This window comes from Sinocyclocheilus anshuiensis, unplaced genomic scaffold (genome assembly GCF_001515605.1).
Source record: "Sinocyclocheilus anshuiensis isolate Anshui unplaced genomic scaffold, SAMN03320099.WGS_v1.1 scaffold1027, whole genome shotgun sequence".
NCBI classification, from domain to species: domain Eukaryota; kingdom Metazoa; phylum Chordata; class Actinopteri; order Cypriniformes; family Cyprinidae; genus Sinocyclocheilus; species Sinocyclocheilus anshuiensis.
Window position 1 is genome coordinate 579560 of NW_015547697.1, and position 16450 is coordinate 596009.

General features: G+C 40.0%; 2 protein-coding genes across 2 annotated transcripts; both read left to right on the plus strand.

Annotated features, from left to right (window-relative positions):
- Window positions 1-624: 624 nt before the first annotated feature.
- LOC107703645 (lysozyme g) lies at window positions 625-5076 on the plus strand. The gene is made up of 5 exons (XM_016506358.1): window positions 625-816; window positions 3759-3870; window positions 3984-4180; window positions 4358-4496; window positions 4692-5076. The coding sequence occupies exons 1-5, from the start codon at window positions 625-627 to the stop codon at window positions 4826-4828; spliced, it is 777 nt and encodes a 258-aa protein (XP_016361844.1). The 3' UTR covers window positions 4829-5076.
- A 1828-nt stretch (window positions 5077-6904) lies between these two features.
- Window positions 6905-13042, plus strand: LOC107703652 (lysozyme g-like). The gene is made up of 6 exons (XM_016506367.1): window positions 6905-7024; window positions 8270-8393; window positions 8554-8637; window positions 8721-8917; window positions 12439-12577; window positions 12713-13042. Exons 2-6 carry the CDS (start codon window positions 8390-8392, stop codon window positions 12844-12846), a joined length of 558 nt encoding a protein of 185 aa, XP_016361853.1. The 5' UTR covers window positions 6905-7024; window positions 8270-8389; the 3' UTR covers window positions 12847-13042.
- The last annotated feature ends 3408 nt before the right edge of the window (window positions 13043-16450 follow it).

Genomic DNA, 16450 nt, shown 5'->3' on the forward strand with positions numbered 1-16450 from the left:
CACACACCACCGCAGTTCCCCCAGAGGTGGCAGGTTCTGTTGCAGAACCTCCTGAGGCGGTGGCATCTGCTCCGATCCCCGAATCCATTCCTGAGCCTGCTCCATTCCTTGAATCTGCTCCAGAGTCCACTCTAGTCCTTGAATTTGCACCAGAGCCTGCTCTAGTCCTTGCCTTTGCTCCAGAACCTGCTCTAGTCCCTGAGTCTACTCCAGAGTCCACTCTAGTCCTTGAATCTGCTCCAGAGCCCGCTCTAGTCCATTAGTCTAATCCCGAGTCTGCTGCAGTCCCTGAGCCCTAACCAGAACCCGCTCCAGTCCCTGAGTCCACTCCAGAGCTCGTTCCAGTCCCTGAGTCCACTCCAGAGCCGCTCCAATCCCTGAGTCTGCTCCAGAGCCCGCTCCAGTCCCTGAGTCCACTCCCAAGCCTGCTTCAGTCCCCGAGTGCGCTCCAGCTCTCCCAGAGTTGGCAACTTCCATTACAGAACCTGCCATGGCAGTGACGTCCACTTCAGCTCCTCCCGAGAAAGCAGCGGCACTCTTCCCCGAGCTCTCTGTGTTCCCTGTCAGTTCTGTTCTGACCACGGACACTATCTTTGAACGCTCCCTGTTTCCTGATGCTCTGTTATGGCCGTAAGTGCCGTTTCTGAACTTTCTGTGTCTATTAAAGCTCCTGTTACTACTGCTTCTCCAGAGGTGGCAGCGTTCGCTGCAGAATCTCCAGAGGTGACAACTTCCACATGGACCTGGCCCTCCATCCCTCCCCCTGTTCCGCCTCTGCTCCAACTCCCTACTGAACTCAAGTCTGTTCCTGTTGAGGCGCGTCCTGAAGCTGCTTCTTAGGTGGGGGGGCTCTGTTACGATCGCCAGCTGGAGTGCCCATTAGCTCTGCTAGAGGGCACACCATCCCTTACCGTTACCACTTACCCCGGACTCCATTTCCCAGGTTCCCTCTGCCCAGGAACTCATTATCAGTTGACACCTGTTTCATATCAGGAGGACTATTTAAGATGCACACACACACACACACACACACACACACACACACATTGCTGGGTATTGTATGGCTATTGAGGGAGGAGTTAGCCTGTAACGTTTTCTGGTTTCTGTGTTTCCTGCCCGTGTTTTCTTGCCTTGCCTTCGTGTGGTTTTTTTAACTTGGGCTGTTTACCTGGTTTTCACAATTGTTTTGCTGCCTGTCCTGACACTTGCCTGTTTATGGATTGTCTTTGCCTGGATATTACTGTTTGCTGATACTGGACCCTGCCTGTCTGACCACGTTTACCAATAAAGCCTGCATTTGGATCCATAATTACGTTGTCACGCTCGACATCTTTTAACGTTACAGATTAGCTGTTAATTTGAAGGTGAAATTAGAGTTCATCTGTCCAGAGGTGTTTTCACTGAGGTGACTATCAGGTGTCAGGTCATGCCCAGTTTTATTTAAAGAACAGGGATCTATCATGTTTGTGGAAGTGAATCATGGCAGAGTTGCTGTTGCTCATCAGACTAGAAAATGTTACAAAGCCATCTCTCTTTTTGGCATTTTGCCTTTATTTGATAGGACAGTGGTTATACAGGAAACATAGTTGGAGTGAGAGAGATGGGTACGGGATCGGGAAAGGTCCGCGAGCCGGGACTTGAACACGGGACACCAAGCGCAATGTGTTGACGCGTTGCCCACAAGGCTATCGGTGCCGACGACAAAGACATCTCTAAAGAGTTTGGACTCCACAAATCCACAGTCAGACAGACTGTGTAAGTTCAGCAAATTCAAGACCACTGAAACCCTTCCCAGGAGTGATTGACCAACAAAGATCACTCTAAAAGCAAGACGTGCAATAGTCCGCAAGGTTTCAAAGGAAACCAGGGTGACTTCTAAACAGCTAAAGGCCTTTCTCACATTGGCCATTGTTAATGTTTATCAGTCCATCATGAGGAGAACACAACCATGGTGTGCATGGCATGAGTTGCAAGGAGAAAGAACAGAAAGAGCATTGCTGCCCATCTGCAGTTTGCTAAATATCATGTGGACAAGCCAGAGGCTATTGGAGAAAGTTTTAATGGAAGGATGAGACCAAAATAGAACTTTTTGTTTTAAATGAGAAGTGTTATATTTGGAGAAAGGAAAACACTGCATTCCAGCATAAGAATCCTATCCCATCTTTAAAACATGGTGGTGAGAGTATCATGGTTTGGGCCTGTTTTGCTGCATCTGGTCCAGGACGGCTTGCCATCATTGATGGAACAATGAATTCTGAATTATACCATCAAATTCTAAAGGAAAATGTCAGGACATCTGTTTGAGAAATGAGTCTCAAGAGAAAGTGGATCATGTAGCAAGACATTGAACCAAGCACACAAGTCGTCCTACTAAAGAATGGTTAAAGAAGAACAAATCTGATGTTTTGGAATGGCCTAGTCAAAGTCCAGACCTTAATCCAATTGAAATGTTGTGGAAGGAGCTGAAGCAAGCAGTTCATAGGAGGAAACCCACCAACATCACAGAGTTGAAGTAGTACTGTACTGAGGACTGGGCTACAATTGCTACAAGCTGTTGTGCAGGACTGATCAGCAGTTACAATAAACTTTACATGCAGTTATTGTTGCAAAATGGGGTCACACCAGATACTTAAAAGCAAAGTTTCACATACTTTTGTCACTCACAGATATTTAACAATAGATATTTTTTTAATAAATGACAAAGTGTATATTTTGTCTCATTTGTTTGACTGGGTTCTCTTTGTTTACTTTCAGGACTTCTGATTATGTTTTGGATCATATTTATACAGAAATATAGAACATTTTGAGGGGTTCACAAACTTTCAAGCAGCACTGAATCTGTTGATTAATCTTTCCATACGTATGTATTACAAATGTTTAAAGCACAACAAATCAGATTTGGATGGTCTCATATCTTACCTAATACTCAGCCAAGAGCAAGGACAACTTCTTGTTACAAGCAGGCACTGTAATGTGTAAATTTATGCCTATTTGCTTATAACTCACAAACCACAAAGACCAGAATTAAGTCATTGAATTCAGTCAAATGATATATTGTTTATTCTTTTATATTTTATACTGTAAATGTGTCTGTTTATGTTTATTTTTTGTTTTAGGCCCTTACATTGAAAGTGCTTTTCTGAGGATAACTGCCAAATCTATTCAATTCTGGTGGCCATAATTAAACCTACAACCATTTTATCAAAGAAGTTCCAATTTGGCATGCTTTAACCTGGTACAAGTGCTAAGTTTTCCCACAAGCTTTTATTTTATTTCTCTTCACTTCCTTCTCTTGCCTGCACATGCAATGTTAGGGCTTTCCCTAGAATCTAGCTGATTCATCAAAAGTGATGATAAACGTTTTTAAAGTGTATGAAGCACCTTCTAAACCTGTTCATTCATCATTAATGGCTAGGGTTTGCTCTAATAATAAGACATAAACAAACAGGGAAATTCAAAATTTTGTAACCTTACATTTCTCCACACCATAGAGGAAGAACATCTGAGATAAACAGAAAAACCACTCCCTCTGCGATCATATATAATCCGGCCCTGCTGAGGTCTGATTTAGTGAAAAGGTTCATCAGACTCAGTGATTTGCTCTTTCACAGCAGTTCTACATCAACATCATGGGTAAGTCATACAATATCAGGTGCTGACTGTTATTATACAATATTGGCTCAATAATGAGGAGCAATTTGTGATAGTGTAAAACTGCTTGAATATTCTGTATAAATAATTATTTATTGACTTGAAAGGGCTTGATATTTTCCATGTTGATTTTAGCATACATTTATGGAGACATCATGAAAATAGACACCACCGGTGCATCAGAGGCGACAGCAAAACAAGACAAATTAACCATAAAGGGTGAGAATGCATGACTGCATACAAATCACTTATGGCACTTTTGTTTCATTTGCCAATATATGCAATGAGCGTCATGTTACAACATGTTTAAAAATGATTTAAATATGTCATAGGGGTTGAAGCCTCTAAAAAACTGGCTGAGCACGATCTGGCCCGGGTGGAGAAATACAAGAGTATGATCACTAAAGTTGGCAAAGCAAAGAAGATGGATCCGGCTGTGATTGCTGCCATTATATCTAGAGAGTCCAGAGCTGGAGCCGTCCTGAAGAATGGATGGGAACCCAAAGGCATTGGCTTTGGCCTTATGCAGGTTCATTACAACTATAAATCTACTCTATTTAAAATTTAATTAGACCTAAGATGAGGCTTATACATGTATGAGTGTGCACATGAAATAAGGTTTAAGGTGTTTAAGTTGTCACAATAATCATCCATGCAAAGTGTTACTAAATATTTCTGCTGTTTCAAAGCTTCATTTTTTTTCCAGGTTGACAAAGGCTCCCACACTCCGGTTGGTGCATGGGACAGTGAGCAGCATGTCACACAAGCTACAGAGATACTCATTGGCTTCATTAAAGAAATTAAAGTAAATTTTCCCAAGTGGACACAAGAGCAATGCTTTAAAGGTAGTACACAAACCATAAATGTGTCTTGTTTCAGAAACTACGCACATTAGATTCATCAGCGAGAACTGCAAGAATGCTGATTTGAAAGATGAATTTAGAATGAATGAATTAATTAATCAATCTTAAATTGTCTTTAAAAAGTTCAATGTAAATAGAATGATATCAGTCTGATTTAGGTTTTCGTGTCTGTTTCAGGGGGAATAGCAGCCTATAATAAAGGTGTGAGTAGAGTCACTTCGTATGAGAATATCGATGCCAAACCCACCACAGGACTAGACTACTCCAATGATGTTGTTGCCAGAGCCCAATGGTTCAGAAGCAAGGGTTACTGAAGAACAGCCGTTGCTGAGCTGTTAAACTCTTGTGAGATATATACAATGTATCAACTTCACTGAATTACTCCTCATTATTGAAGTTACTGTATTTGTGTCACTTAAACATAGCTTCTGAGTAATACAATCCCTTTTAACATCTTTGTTTTCTGTATTCAGTAAGTAATCCAATAACTAAGAGCTAAATTACATGTCACTGCATACGATAAGATGAAAGAAACTTTTTTTTCCCCACTCAAATTGTCCGTCTTATCAACAGTCTTGCCATATTCACATTAAAATGATCTCATATTCTACATTGTTCCTGGTTTTCAGTCACATGACTTGCACGGAAGCCTGCAGAGAACTGACGGCCTGCCAATTTTCCATCTATTTCATGTCATAAACATTTAGATAACCTCTCAAATGAATATGCGTGAATAAAATTCAAGTTTTGGGCACTGGCGATCCATATAAAGCACCCACCACTGTATTCCAAGCACTAAAACCAGCGAGACATTCTAAAACACTTAACATGAGAAAACACATAATAACATAGTAAGACAGTGAAATTAAAAGATCAAATTCAGTGTACACCTAGTTGATGATGCATACCATATACAGGCAAGCAGATGAGGTCAGAATATGAACACAATGCGTTGTTTATAATAGTATTCTATGGGAAAATGCTTAATGTGAAACTATGTGCATTGCATTCATATTTTGGTTTTATTTGTTTGCCTGTAAATTACACTTGTTTCTACAGACACACCCAAGAGCAGAACAGCTCTAGTGTTTTCAGCAGCACTGATTACAACACGGTTACAGCTGTAGAGATGCAAGCTTTGTTTCCAAATGTGCAAAGGTGAAACTTTTAGATGCTTCTTCTAATGCAATGTCTTGTTCCCTTGGTTATATCTGTAATTGCCGTTTTTAAATGCAATTACTGATATCAAAAATTAGATTTTGTTTTAAGAAGGCCATTGCTGATTACAAAAATCATTACTTTTAAAAGTGAAGACTGAAGTTTTGATATCCTTACAGTACTTCTTATCCTGTGTGATTAAATGTGACATAGCTTGCCATATCCACAAGGCTCTCTACAGGCCGTGAATGCAGCAGCAAGCAATATTATGTTCCTGCAATCCCAGAGGCTCCAGTTTCAGAACTGCAGATCTAGGACCCTATTTTTTCTATTTTCAGAAATTAATTCTATTCCAACAGAGGAGACCTGATCTAAACAACAAACAGATGTAAAGATCCATAGAAACTATTCGTTTTTTTTTTGTTTTTTTTATCTTTCCTTATTTTTAATGTAAGAGCTGGCGTGAACTTGAATGTTTGGGGTAATGTCAGCAATCTCCATTTAAAGAGCATAGATAGAAAAGCATTTTTACATATGGTTACCATTTTTAAATGTTCTTTTTATTATTTTTTTAGCCTATTTGTTGTTGCTTGTGTTATAGTCACATCTTTAATATATTGTAGAGTTCATTTTTTTTTATCAATATTCTGATTTGAAACTGTATATATGAACTGTATTCAAATTGAAATATTATAGCTGGCCATTACAGTTTACAAAAGTAAAAAAGAAAAGGAAAGAAAAAATTACTCTAAATTACTCATTTTACAAAAAGTGGCCCCCTTTATCTGAGTTCACTCTGAATATATTGAAATAAATTAGGTTAAATATTTCATGAGGGTTACTAACGGGTACAGCAGGCTATGTTTTGGGTAAGGAGATGGTTAGGACAATAATTAAGTGTATGCAATTAAAAATACATAATTCCTTTAAAATATGAATACACATAATTGAATAGCAAGTGCTATAAAATAGTATGAGCGGCTAATACATACATTCAAAAAATAAATAAATCAAATAAAAAAAAAACTATAGGGTCCTAGAAATGCGTACTTAAACTGCACCCTAAGACTTCTTGATAAAGCTTGCTGTTCTCTATGAAAATTTTCACTTGTTGAAGTATGATATCCCTATATCTCGGACTTTTTTTTTCTTTCATTTATTCACTCACATCATGTGTCTTTCATGTAACTCATGAAAAGTCTTTCTGGAGTTCCCCATGCGCTCCAATAAACAGCCTCCTAATATGGGTGGTCCATCTCGTTTCCGATCGGCCCACCCCTGTCCACCGTGAAAGTCCCGCTGCTCCTGAATGACCAGTAAACTACATGACCGAGTGCAGATCTACGTACGATGTAAGTAAGAGATTAATTTCCTACTTTCATTGATTAGGCCTATAAGGGGAGTTTTTTGAGAATGCTTGAACTCGCGCTAGACTGTCATAATGTTCTTCTTTGCTCGCTTTCTGTAGCCTCTACTATAATTTATTCGCTGTTTGAATAACCGTGGAAAGGAAAGCGTTATAGTTAGCTAGTAAATTACAATGTTTCATTAAATTGTGGTCATGTTAAATAAAAATTCAGTCGTATTAAAATAGTTTTATGACATGACACCCATTTCTGGTACTTGCCTAAAATAACGGGTTTGTGGTGTGCGTTGTATTTAACAATATGGCTACTTTTAGCCCTTATAGGGCCTTTGTTTTCCACTCTCCGCCTGTCCCTGAATAATTAAACTAAATCAATCTATTACGGATGTCACGAATAAAGTTAAAGTGAAAATCTAATGAAAAGTGTAGATTAAACTACATCTATTAGGCTACGGCTGTCTCGAATGAAGTGAAAGTGAAAATTAAATGAAAAGTGTGGACTAATTGTATTACAGCAGTGTCGAATGAAGTGAAAGTGAAAATAAATGAAAACTGGTGATTAAACTAAACCTATTACGGCTGTGTTGCGCATTATAACCAGTCACATGTGATCCCGTTGAGCTTATGAATGCAGTAGCCGATCAGAGGCGTTTAGATGAGTCATCGCTGACTGAATTCTGAGCTCTTGCAGAGAACTATATCTTTGGCTCTTGTGAATGATCTCATCAAAGAAAGTGCAGATGTACGAACGATGTAAGTAAGATTCATTTCACAGTGTAGACAGCTTCACTGATTATAACAGATTACACTAACATTAGGCTACTTTTAGCCTTTTTAGTTGGCTCACCCTCCGCCTATGCATATAGACTAGAATTAAATAATTCATAAAACTATTTATTTGAAAATATTGTATTTATAATTTCAGTATTAATACAATTGCAGACAGTATAAACGTATATTACAAAATGTTTGTAATGTATTTGCCTCATATAAATTATTAAAAAAAAAATGCATGTTTCAAATAAAATATATAGAGGGGAAACATACAGTAGTCTACTTCTTTTCAGAGATTCAAATACTGTCGATTTTTATCCAATTTTGGCTATTGGGGCCCATAACTAAAAGTCCAAGAAAAGTTTAAATTCGGCATGCATTTACACTGGTACAAGTGCTAAGATTTCCCTTTTTTTAACATTCATCAAAAGTGGTTATTTATTTCTCCACACTATAGTTGGAAGAACATCTGGAAAAAAGAGAAACCACTGCAATCACTGTATAATCACGTCCTGATTTAGTGGCAAGGCTCATCAAGTTCAGAATTGCTCTTTCACGGCAGTTCTAAGTCAACATCATGGGTAAGTTATATATTAAGTTATATAACGTAATACATCAGGTGCTGACTGTTTTTATATGATATTGTCTGAATAATGAGGAGGAATTTGTGATAGTGTAACGCTGTATAAATATTCTGTATAAAATAATTTACTATCTTGATATTTTCCATGTTTTTTCTAGCATGCATTTATGGAAACATCATGAAAATAGACACCACCGGTGCATCACAGGCAACAGCTAATCAAGACAGATTAAACGTAAATGGTGAGAATGCATGACTGCATTCAAATTATATCAATATATAGCAGTATGTAATATAATTATAACAATGATTTAATTTTCAAAAGGTGTTGAAGCCTCCAAAAAACTGGCTGAGACTGATCTGGCCCGGATGGAGAACTACAAAAGTATGATCACCAAAGTTGGCAAAGCAAAGCAGATGGACCCGGCTGTGATTGCTGCCATCATATCTAGAGAGTCCAGAGCCGGAGCCGCTCTGGAGGGTGGATGGGGTGATCATGGCAATGCCTTTGGCCTCATGCAGGTTGGTTAGAGGAACAGATCTACTCTATTTCAAAATATAATTTAAAAAATAAATAAAATTTCAGGTATTGAAAATAATCCGTTCTGCTCTTGTCTGCTAATAAGCAGAAACTGTAACGGAAAGCACCTGCCCTCAGTACAATTCAATGCTGGTTGGACCAATCGGACGCTATACTACAGGACTGTTTTGATCAATTCAATTCAAGTTTATTTGTGTAGCGCTTTTCACGATACAAATCGTTGCAAAACAGCTTTACAGAAAATTAAGTTTCTACAATATATGTAGTAGTAGCTTGTCAGTGGTGACTATGTCAAATTGATGCACATATGGCAGATATCAAACAGACGATGAACACTATTAACAGCAATGATTATATGTTGCAATCAAACTTGTAGCAAAATTTGGTAGTTTATGTTGTTTCAGGGTTGGCATCATTTGAAGTCCTCTGAGGGGTTGGCATCATCTCTTCTCAGGTGTTCGGTAATCTCAGGTCTTTGTAAGGGCTGGATCCGGACTGAAGCTTGTCTAATTCCTAGTTACCACGGGATGTCAATTATTTGTTGTTAGTATCTGTATCCCTTCTAGCTACAACCGCGAATATAACACATAATTACTGTATTTGCATTACTGTAAGGGTAGGTTTAGGGTTGTGGTAGGTGTAGACGTTAATAAACCATTAACCGTGTTAAAGAATTGTAGAATTGTGCTATAATAATCTCTACAAATACAATTAAATATATACACTCTAAACACTTCAAAAGAAGTGTGAAAGATGTTTTCAGTTTTGGAGGGATGATCATTTTAAAATAATACCCTATTTATTGCATCAAAATTTGTTAAAACTTTATTATACTTAGGGGTGGATAATTGTATCAGCTGTTTATTGTTCATGCAACAATACATATTACTGTTACAGTTTGTATTAATAACCATTGTTATATAGATGTTAAGTTTGTTTAGTGCAGGGGTGCCCAACCCTGCTTCTGGCGCCTCCGTGTGGGCACATGATGATGACGCAGAAGTGCACTTCAAGAAACAGTTGTTTGGTCCCCTACACCCTTCAACCCTTCGAAGCTCTCACTCCGGAGGGTAAACCCTTTGAAGGGATTAGGGCATAGGGATGGAAAGCAGGGAGAATGTCAGGACACCAGGCAGCGTCTGATGATGACATAGAGGCGTACTCAGATACTGTAACATGTTTGATCAGGAAGTGTGTAGAAGACGTAGTGCCTACAAAAACAATCAACATCTACCCCAACCAAAAACTATGGATTAATAATGATGTTCGAGCAGCCTTGTCAGCGCAGACATCTGCTTTTAAATCCGGCAAAAGGTTTACGATCGCAAACAAGCCAGTTACGATATTAGGAAATCCATCAAAGCCGCCAAATGACAAAATAAAAACAAAGTTGAAGAACAATTCAACACCAACAATGCAAGAAGCATGTGGCAGGGCATCAATAACATCACAGATTTTAAAGGGAATAAACCAGCTTCTGTGAACATTGCCGCCTCTCTTACCGGATGAGCTTAATAATTTTTATGCTCGTTTTGAGGCTCACAACACCGCCCACACAGAGAGCGCTCCCGTGGCTGTTGCAGAAGAGGCGAGTGCATTCTCCTTCTGTCGCGTATGTAACCCGGTCCTTCTGACGGGCAAATATCCGCAAGGCTGCTGGTCCTGATGGCATCCCAGGCCGTGTGCTCCGAGCATGCGCATTCCAACTAGCCGGGGTTTTCACAGACATTTTCAACCTCTCCCTCTCTCTGTCTGTGGTTCCCTCATGCTTCAAAAAATCCACCATTGTGCCCATACCAAAGAAAAATAAAATCACATGCTTGAATGACTGGAGGCCCGTTGCTCTGACACCTATCTTAGCAAGTGTTTTGAGAGACTCATCAGAGACTACATCTGCTCTGTGCTGCCTGCTTCACTGGATCCGCTACAATTTGCATATCGTAGCAACCGTTCCACAGGCGATGCTATTGCTTTCACCCTACACACTGCTCTCTCCCACCTGGAAAATAAGAACACCTATGTGAGAATGAGAATAGCATAGTGCCTGCCACACTTGTTGTGAAGCTCCAGACTCTGGGACTAAACAGATCTCTGTGCAGCTGGATCCAGGACTTCCTGACAGGCAGAAGTCAGGTGGTCAGAATGGGCAACAATACTTCATCCTCGCTGACCCTCAACACTGGTGCTCCTCAGGGCTGCGTCCTCAGCCCACTCCTGTACTCCCTGTACACACATGACTGTGCAGCCACACACAGCTCCAACGTAATCGTCAAATTCGCTGACGACACAACGGTGATAGGCCTGATCACTGACAACAATGAGACGGCCTACAGAGGTGAGCACCCTGACTAAATGGTGTCAGGAGAACCATCTATCACTCAACATCGACAAGACCAAGGAGCTGGTGGTGGATTTCAGGAGACAGAGCAGAGAACACACACCCATCACCATCGACAAGACACCTGTGGAGCGGGTAAACAGCTTTAAGTTCCTCGGCGTTCACATCAGTGAGGATCTCACATGGTCTACACACACTAATGCAGTGCTGAAGAAGGCACATCAACGCCTTTTCTTCCTGAGAAGGCTGAGGAAGTTTGGCATGAGCCCCAGCATCCTCAGAACATTCTACACCTGCACTGTGGAGAGCATCCTGACTGGCTGCATCACTGCCTGGTTTGGAAACAGCACCGCTGGCAACCGCAAGGCTCTGCAAAGGGTTGTGCAAACTGCCAGCCACATTGTTGGAGGTGAGCTTCCCTCCCTCCAGGACATCTACACCAGGCGATGTATAAGGAAAGCCCAGGGGATCATCAGTGATTCCAGCCACTCATCCCACATACTGCTCTCTCTGCTGCCCTCAGGAAGACGTCTCCGCAGCATCCGATCCCACACTAGCCAACTGAGGGAGAGCTTTTCCCCTCAGGCTATCAGGCTAATGAACAGTCAGAACTAATACACGCTACAGCATACTCCCACTATACGGTACACCACACACTGCACTTTATGCACTTTAAAGTTCAATACTGGACTATACGTACACACTGCACTTAATGCAATAATCTATCTGCTACCACTGCTACCACTGCAATGCACATCCATGACATTTTGCGTATCCAGTTTACATATAATCTGCTGCACCTTCGCATTATTGTGTGTATATATGTGTACATAATTTAGAATTTGTACATACTGTGTATAATGTGTATTGTTAACTGTAAGTATGTCTAATAGTACACTGTGTGTACTGAGTATATGTATGTGTATATTGCACATTGTCATCTGTATACGTCTGTAATGGTACTCTCTATATGTAAATAGTTTCTACACTGTGGTGATGTGACAATAAAAGTGATTTGATTTCATTTAAATTCAAGCTGACTCCTAATTAGAAATTGTCACAGATGTATCATGCAAAACAAGGAGAAGTTGCAAAGTATGCAAAAATAAGTATGGTACATTAAACATTTCTAATTATTCTCTTCTTTGATGGTGTTTCTTTTAGGTCGATAGACGCTACCACACTCCAGTTGGTGCATGGGACAGTGAGCAGCATATCGCACAAGCTACAGAGATACTCATTAGCTTCATTAAAGAAATTAAAGCAAGATTTCCCATGTGGTCCCAAGAGCAATGCTTTAAAGGTAGGTTTACAATAACATTTAAAATAAATAAATAAACATAAATAGTATAAAACTTTAAAAAAGAGATAAATAAAGGCAAATAGAAGTTTATCACTTCATTTTCATGTCTCAGTTGTATTATAATGTCTGTTTCAGGGGGAATATCAGCCTACAACGCAGGTGTGAGTACCGTCAGTTCATATGAGAATATCGATGCCAGAACCACAGGACAAGACTACTCCAATGATGTTGTTGCCAGAGCCCAGTATTTCAAAAGCAAGGGTTACTAAAGAACAGCAGTTATGACGCTGTAAAACCCTTAAATTAGTATAATGAGTACAACAACTCAAGATTATAAGTCTTCATTTTTAATATTAGACCTTTTGTAGTGATATTCTTAGTTAAATATAGATATTAGATTGCTAATATAATCTTTCCAAACCATTTAAGAGTTTGCGTTTTCAAAATATGACCATATTAATGATACTACAGAGCTGCAGTGAATTTCCTGTAATGATAGTAATCACACACCCATCACCATCGACAAGACACCTGTGGAGCGGGTTAACAGCTTTAAGTTCCTCTGCGTTCACATCAGTGAGGATCTCACATGGTCCGCTCACACAGATGCAATGCTGAAGAAGACACATCAACACCTCTTCTTCCTGAGACGGCTGAGGAAGTTTGGAATGAGCCCCAGCATCCTCAGAACATTCTACACCTGCACTGTGGAGAGCATCCTGACTGGCTGCATCACTGCCTGGTTTGGAAACAGCACTGCTGGCAACCGCAAAGCTCTGCAAAGGGTTGTGCAAACTGCCAGCCACATTGTTGGAGGTGAGCTTCCCTCCCTCCAGGACATCTACACCAGGCGATGTATAAGGAAAGCCCAGGGGATCATCAGTGATTCCAGCCACTCATCCCACATACTGCTCTCTCTGCTGCCCTCAGGAAGACGTCTCCGCAGCATCCGATCCCACACTAGCCGACCGAGGAATAGCTTTTTCCCTCAGGCTATCAGACTAATGAACAATCAGAAGGACATCTACACCAGGCGATGTATAAGGAAAGCCCAGGGGATCATCAGTGATTCCAGCCACTCATCCCACATACTGCTCTCTCTGCTGCCCTCAGGAAGACGTCTCCGCAGCATCCGATCCCACACTAGCCAACTGAGGGAGAGCTTTTCCCCTCAGGCTATCAGGCTAATGAACAGTCAGAACTAATACACGCTACAGCATACTCCCACTATACGGTACACCACACACTGCACTTTAACTCCAACACAGTTCAATACTGGACTATACGTACACACTGCACTTAATGCAATAATCTATCTGCTACCACTGGTTACCATCCAATGCACACCTATGACTTTTTGCGTAGATACCATCCAATGCACATCCATGACATTTTGCGTATCCAGTTTACATATAATCTGCTGCACCTTCGCATTATTGTGTGTATATATGTGTACATAATTTAGAATTTGTACATACTGTGTATAATGTGTATTGTTAACTGTAAGTATGTCTAATAGTACACTGTGTGTACTGAGTATATGTATGTGTATATTGCACATTGTCATCTGTATACGTCTGTAATGGTACTCTCTATATGTAAATAGTTTCTACACTGTGGTGATGTGACAATAAAAGTGATTTGATTTCATTTAAATTCAAGCTGACTCCTAATTAGAAATTGTCACAGATGTATCATGCAAAACAAGGAGAAGTTGCAAAGTATGCAAAAATAAGTATGGTACATTAAACATTTCTAATTATTCTCTTCTTTGATGGTGTTTCTTTTAGGTCGATAGACGCTACCACACTCCAGTTGGTGCATGGGACAGTGAGCAGCATATCGCACAAGCTACAGAGATACTCATTAGCTTCATTAAAGAAATTAAAGCAAGATTTCCCATGTGGTCCCAAGAGCAATGCTTTAAAGGTAGGTTTACAATAACATTTAAAATAAATAAATAAACATAAATAGTATAAAACTTTAAAAAAGAGATAAATAAAGGCAAATAGAAGTTTATCACTTCATTTTCATGTCTCAGTTGTATTATAATGTCTGTTTCAGGGGGAATATCAGCCTACAACGCAGGTGTGAGTACCGTCAGTTCATATGAGAATATCGATGCCAGAACCACAGGACAAGACTACTCCAATGATGTTGTTGCCAGAGCCCAGTATTTCAAAAGCAAGGGTTACTAAAGAACAGCAGTTATGACGCTGTAAAACCCTTAAATTAGTATAATGAGTACAACAACTCAAGATTATAAGTCTTCATTTTTAATATTAGACCTTTTGTAGTGATATTCTTAGTTAAATATAGATATTAGATTGCTAATATAATCTTTCCAAACCATTTAAGAGTTTGCGTTTTCAAAATATGACCATATTAATGATACTACAGAGCTGCAGTGAATTTCCTGTAATGATAGTAATGAAGATCTTATTAAATAAAATTCATTTATTTACTCAAATCATGTGTGTATTATTTATCACAATGATCTTAGGAACAGTCCTTCCAAATTCACAATAAAATAACCTAATTTATTACCGGTACTCTTGAAAGTAGCCATGTGGATGCAAACACAACTTGAAACAACTTGTTGTTCTCCACGACAGAGGGCGATGTTGAGCCTAATCCTGCACTCACACATGACACTGTAGAACAATGTTTCTCTGAGAACACTGCATTTAGGGAACATTGGGGGGCGCAGGAAGCAATGTTGTGCTGCAACCTCTCTTTCGCAATGTGAGCACTTCCACCAGTGTCAGAATGGGTGGTGAACATGATCAGGAGCGCTTATACACTGCACGCAGACTGCCCCACTTGCCAGATCGAGACACACCCATATTGCAAGTAGAGATCCACTCCTCCACTCTAGGCATACTAGAAACTTCTAGGCAGGCGTGTTGAGGCAAGTTGGAGCTAAACTCTGGAGGACACCGGCCCTCCAGGACTGAGTTTAAGGACCTCTGTGCTAGACGTTTTGAAGTGTCAAAGAAAGAACAGCATGCTTTATCCCACACAGAGCATCGAATTCTTGGGTATGACCCTAGACTCGTGAGCAATGCAAGCTCATTTTGCCCACTGTTCTTCTAACTAGTGTACCCCCTGGAAGGGGATGAGCTATCAAGGTACTGGCCAAAAAAGCACAAATATGCCTTTCCCCCAGTCAAGATCATGCTGTTGGTGCTGCACAAGATCAGCAGACTGTACTTCTGGTTGCAGTAGTGATTTCTGGAGACAGAACTCCTTACAGCTCCCTTGTGGCACATTCCCTTACAATGGCACCTGTTGTCTCAAGCAACGGGCACTATATGGCACCGCAAGTTAGCACTATGGGCATATGCTGATAGTGCAACAAGTCAAAGTCAAGTCAAAGTCTGCTTTATTGTCAATTCTGCCACATGTACAGCACATACATACAGAGAAATGAAATTGCGTTACTTTCAGACCCTTGGTGCATACAGATAACACTAAACACTAGCAGTAGAATGTAAAAAATACAGATTAAATATACAGTATATATAATATAAACTATACAAATAAGGACATTGTAAAAAAAAAAAGATAGATAAAGTGGCACAAGGCACATGGCAGATAGAGTGCAAACCAGTGAGATAAACAACCGTGCAGATATAATGAGTGTAGTGCAAAAAGAGCTTATCAGTCTGTTTAAAGTGACAAAGACCTCAGAGAGTAGTCTTTATTTAAACTGTCAGAAGAGGTAGTTTGCAGTCCAATGCTGAATATTTTCCACATACTGTACATTATTGTTTCTCCTCTATGCCCCGCCTTTCTGAAACGCGTCGCTTTTTACAAAGCTCATCGGGCTGAAAAGCAGGGTGTGCTGTGATTGGCCAGCTATCTAGTGCG

Excerpts from the sequence above, each read along its gene's own strand:
- LOC107703645 (XM_016506358.1), top strand. The coding sequence starts at position 625 with ATGGCCGTAAGTGCCGTTTCTGAACTTTCTGTGTCTATTAAAGCTCCT. Across the intron at positions 3,871-3,983 it reads AGACAAATTAACCATAAAGG|GGGTTGAAGCCTCTAAAAAA; the intron begins GTGAGAATGCAT and ends AATATGTCATAG. Across the intron at positions 4,497-4,691 it reads ACAAGAGCAATGCTTTAAAG|GGGGAATAGCAGCCTATAAT; the intron begins GTAGTACACAAA and ends TGTCTGTTTCAG.
- LOC107703652 (XM_016506367.1), top strand. Across the intron at positions 8,918-12,438 it reads ATGCCTTTGGCCTCATGCAG|GTCGATAGACGCTACCACAC; the intron begins GTTGGTTAGAGG and ends TGTTTCTTTTAG. Across the intron at positions 12,578-12,712 it reads CCAAGAGCAATGCTTTAAAG|GGGGAATATCAGCCTACAAC; the intron begins GTAGGTTTACAA and ends TGTCTGTTTCAG.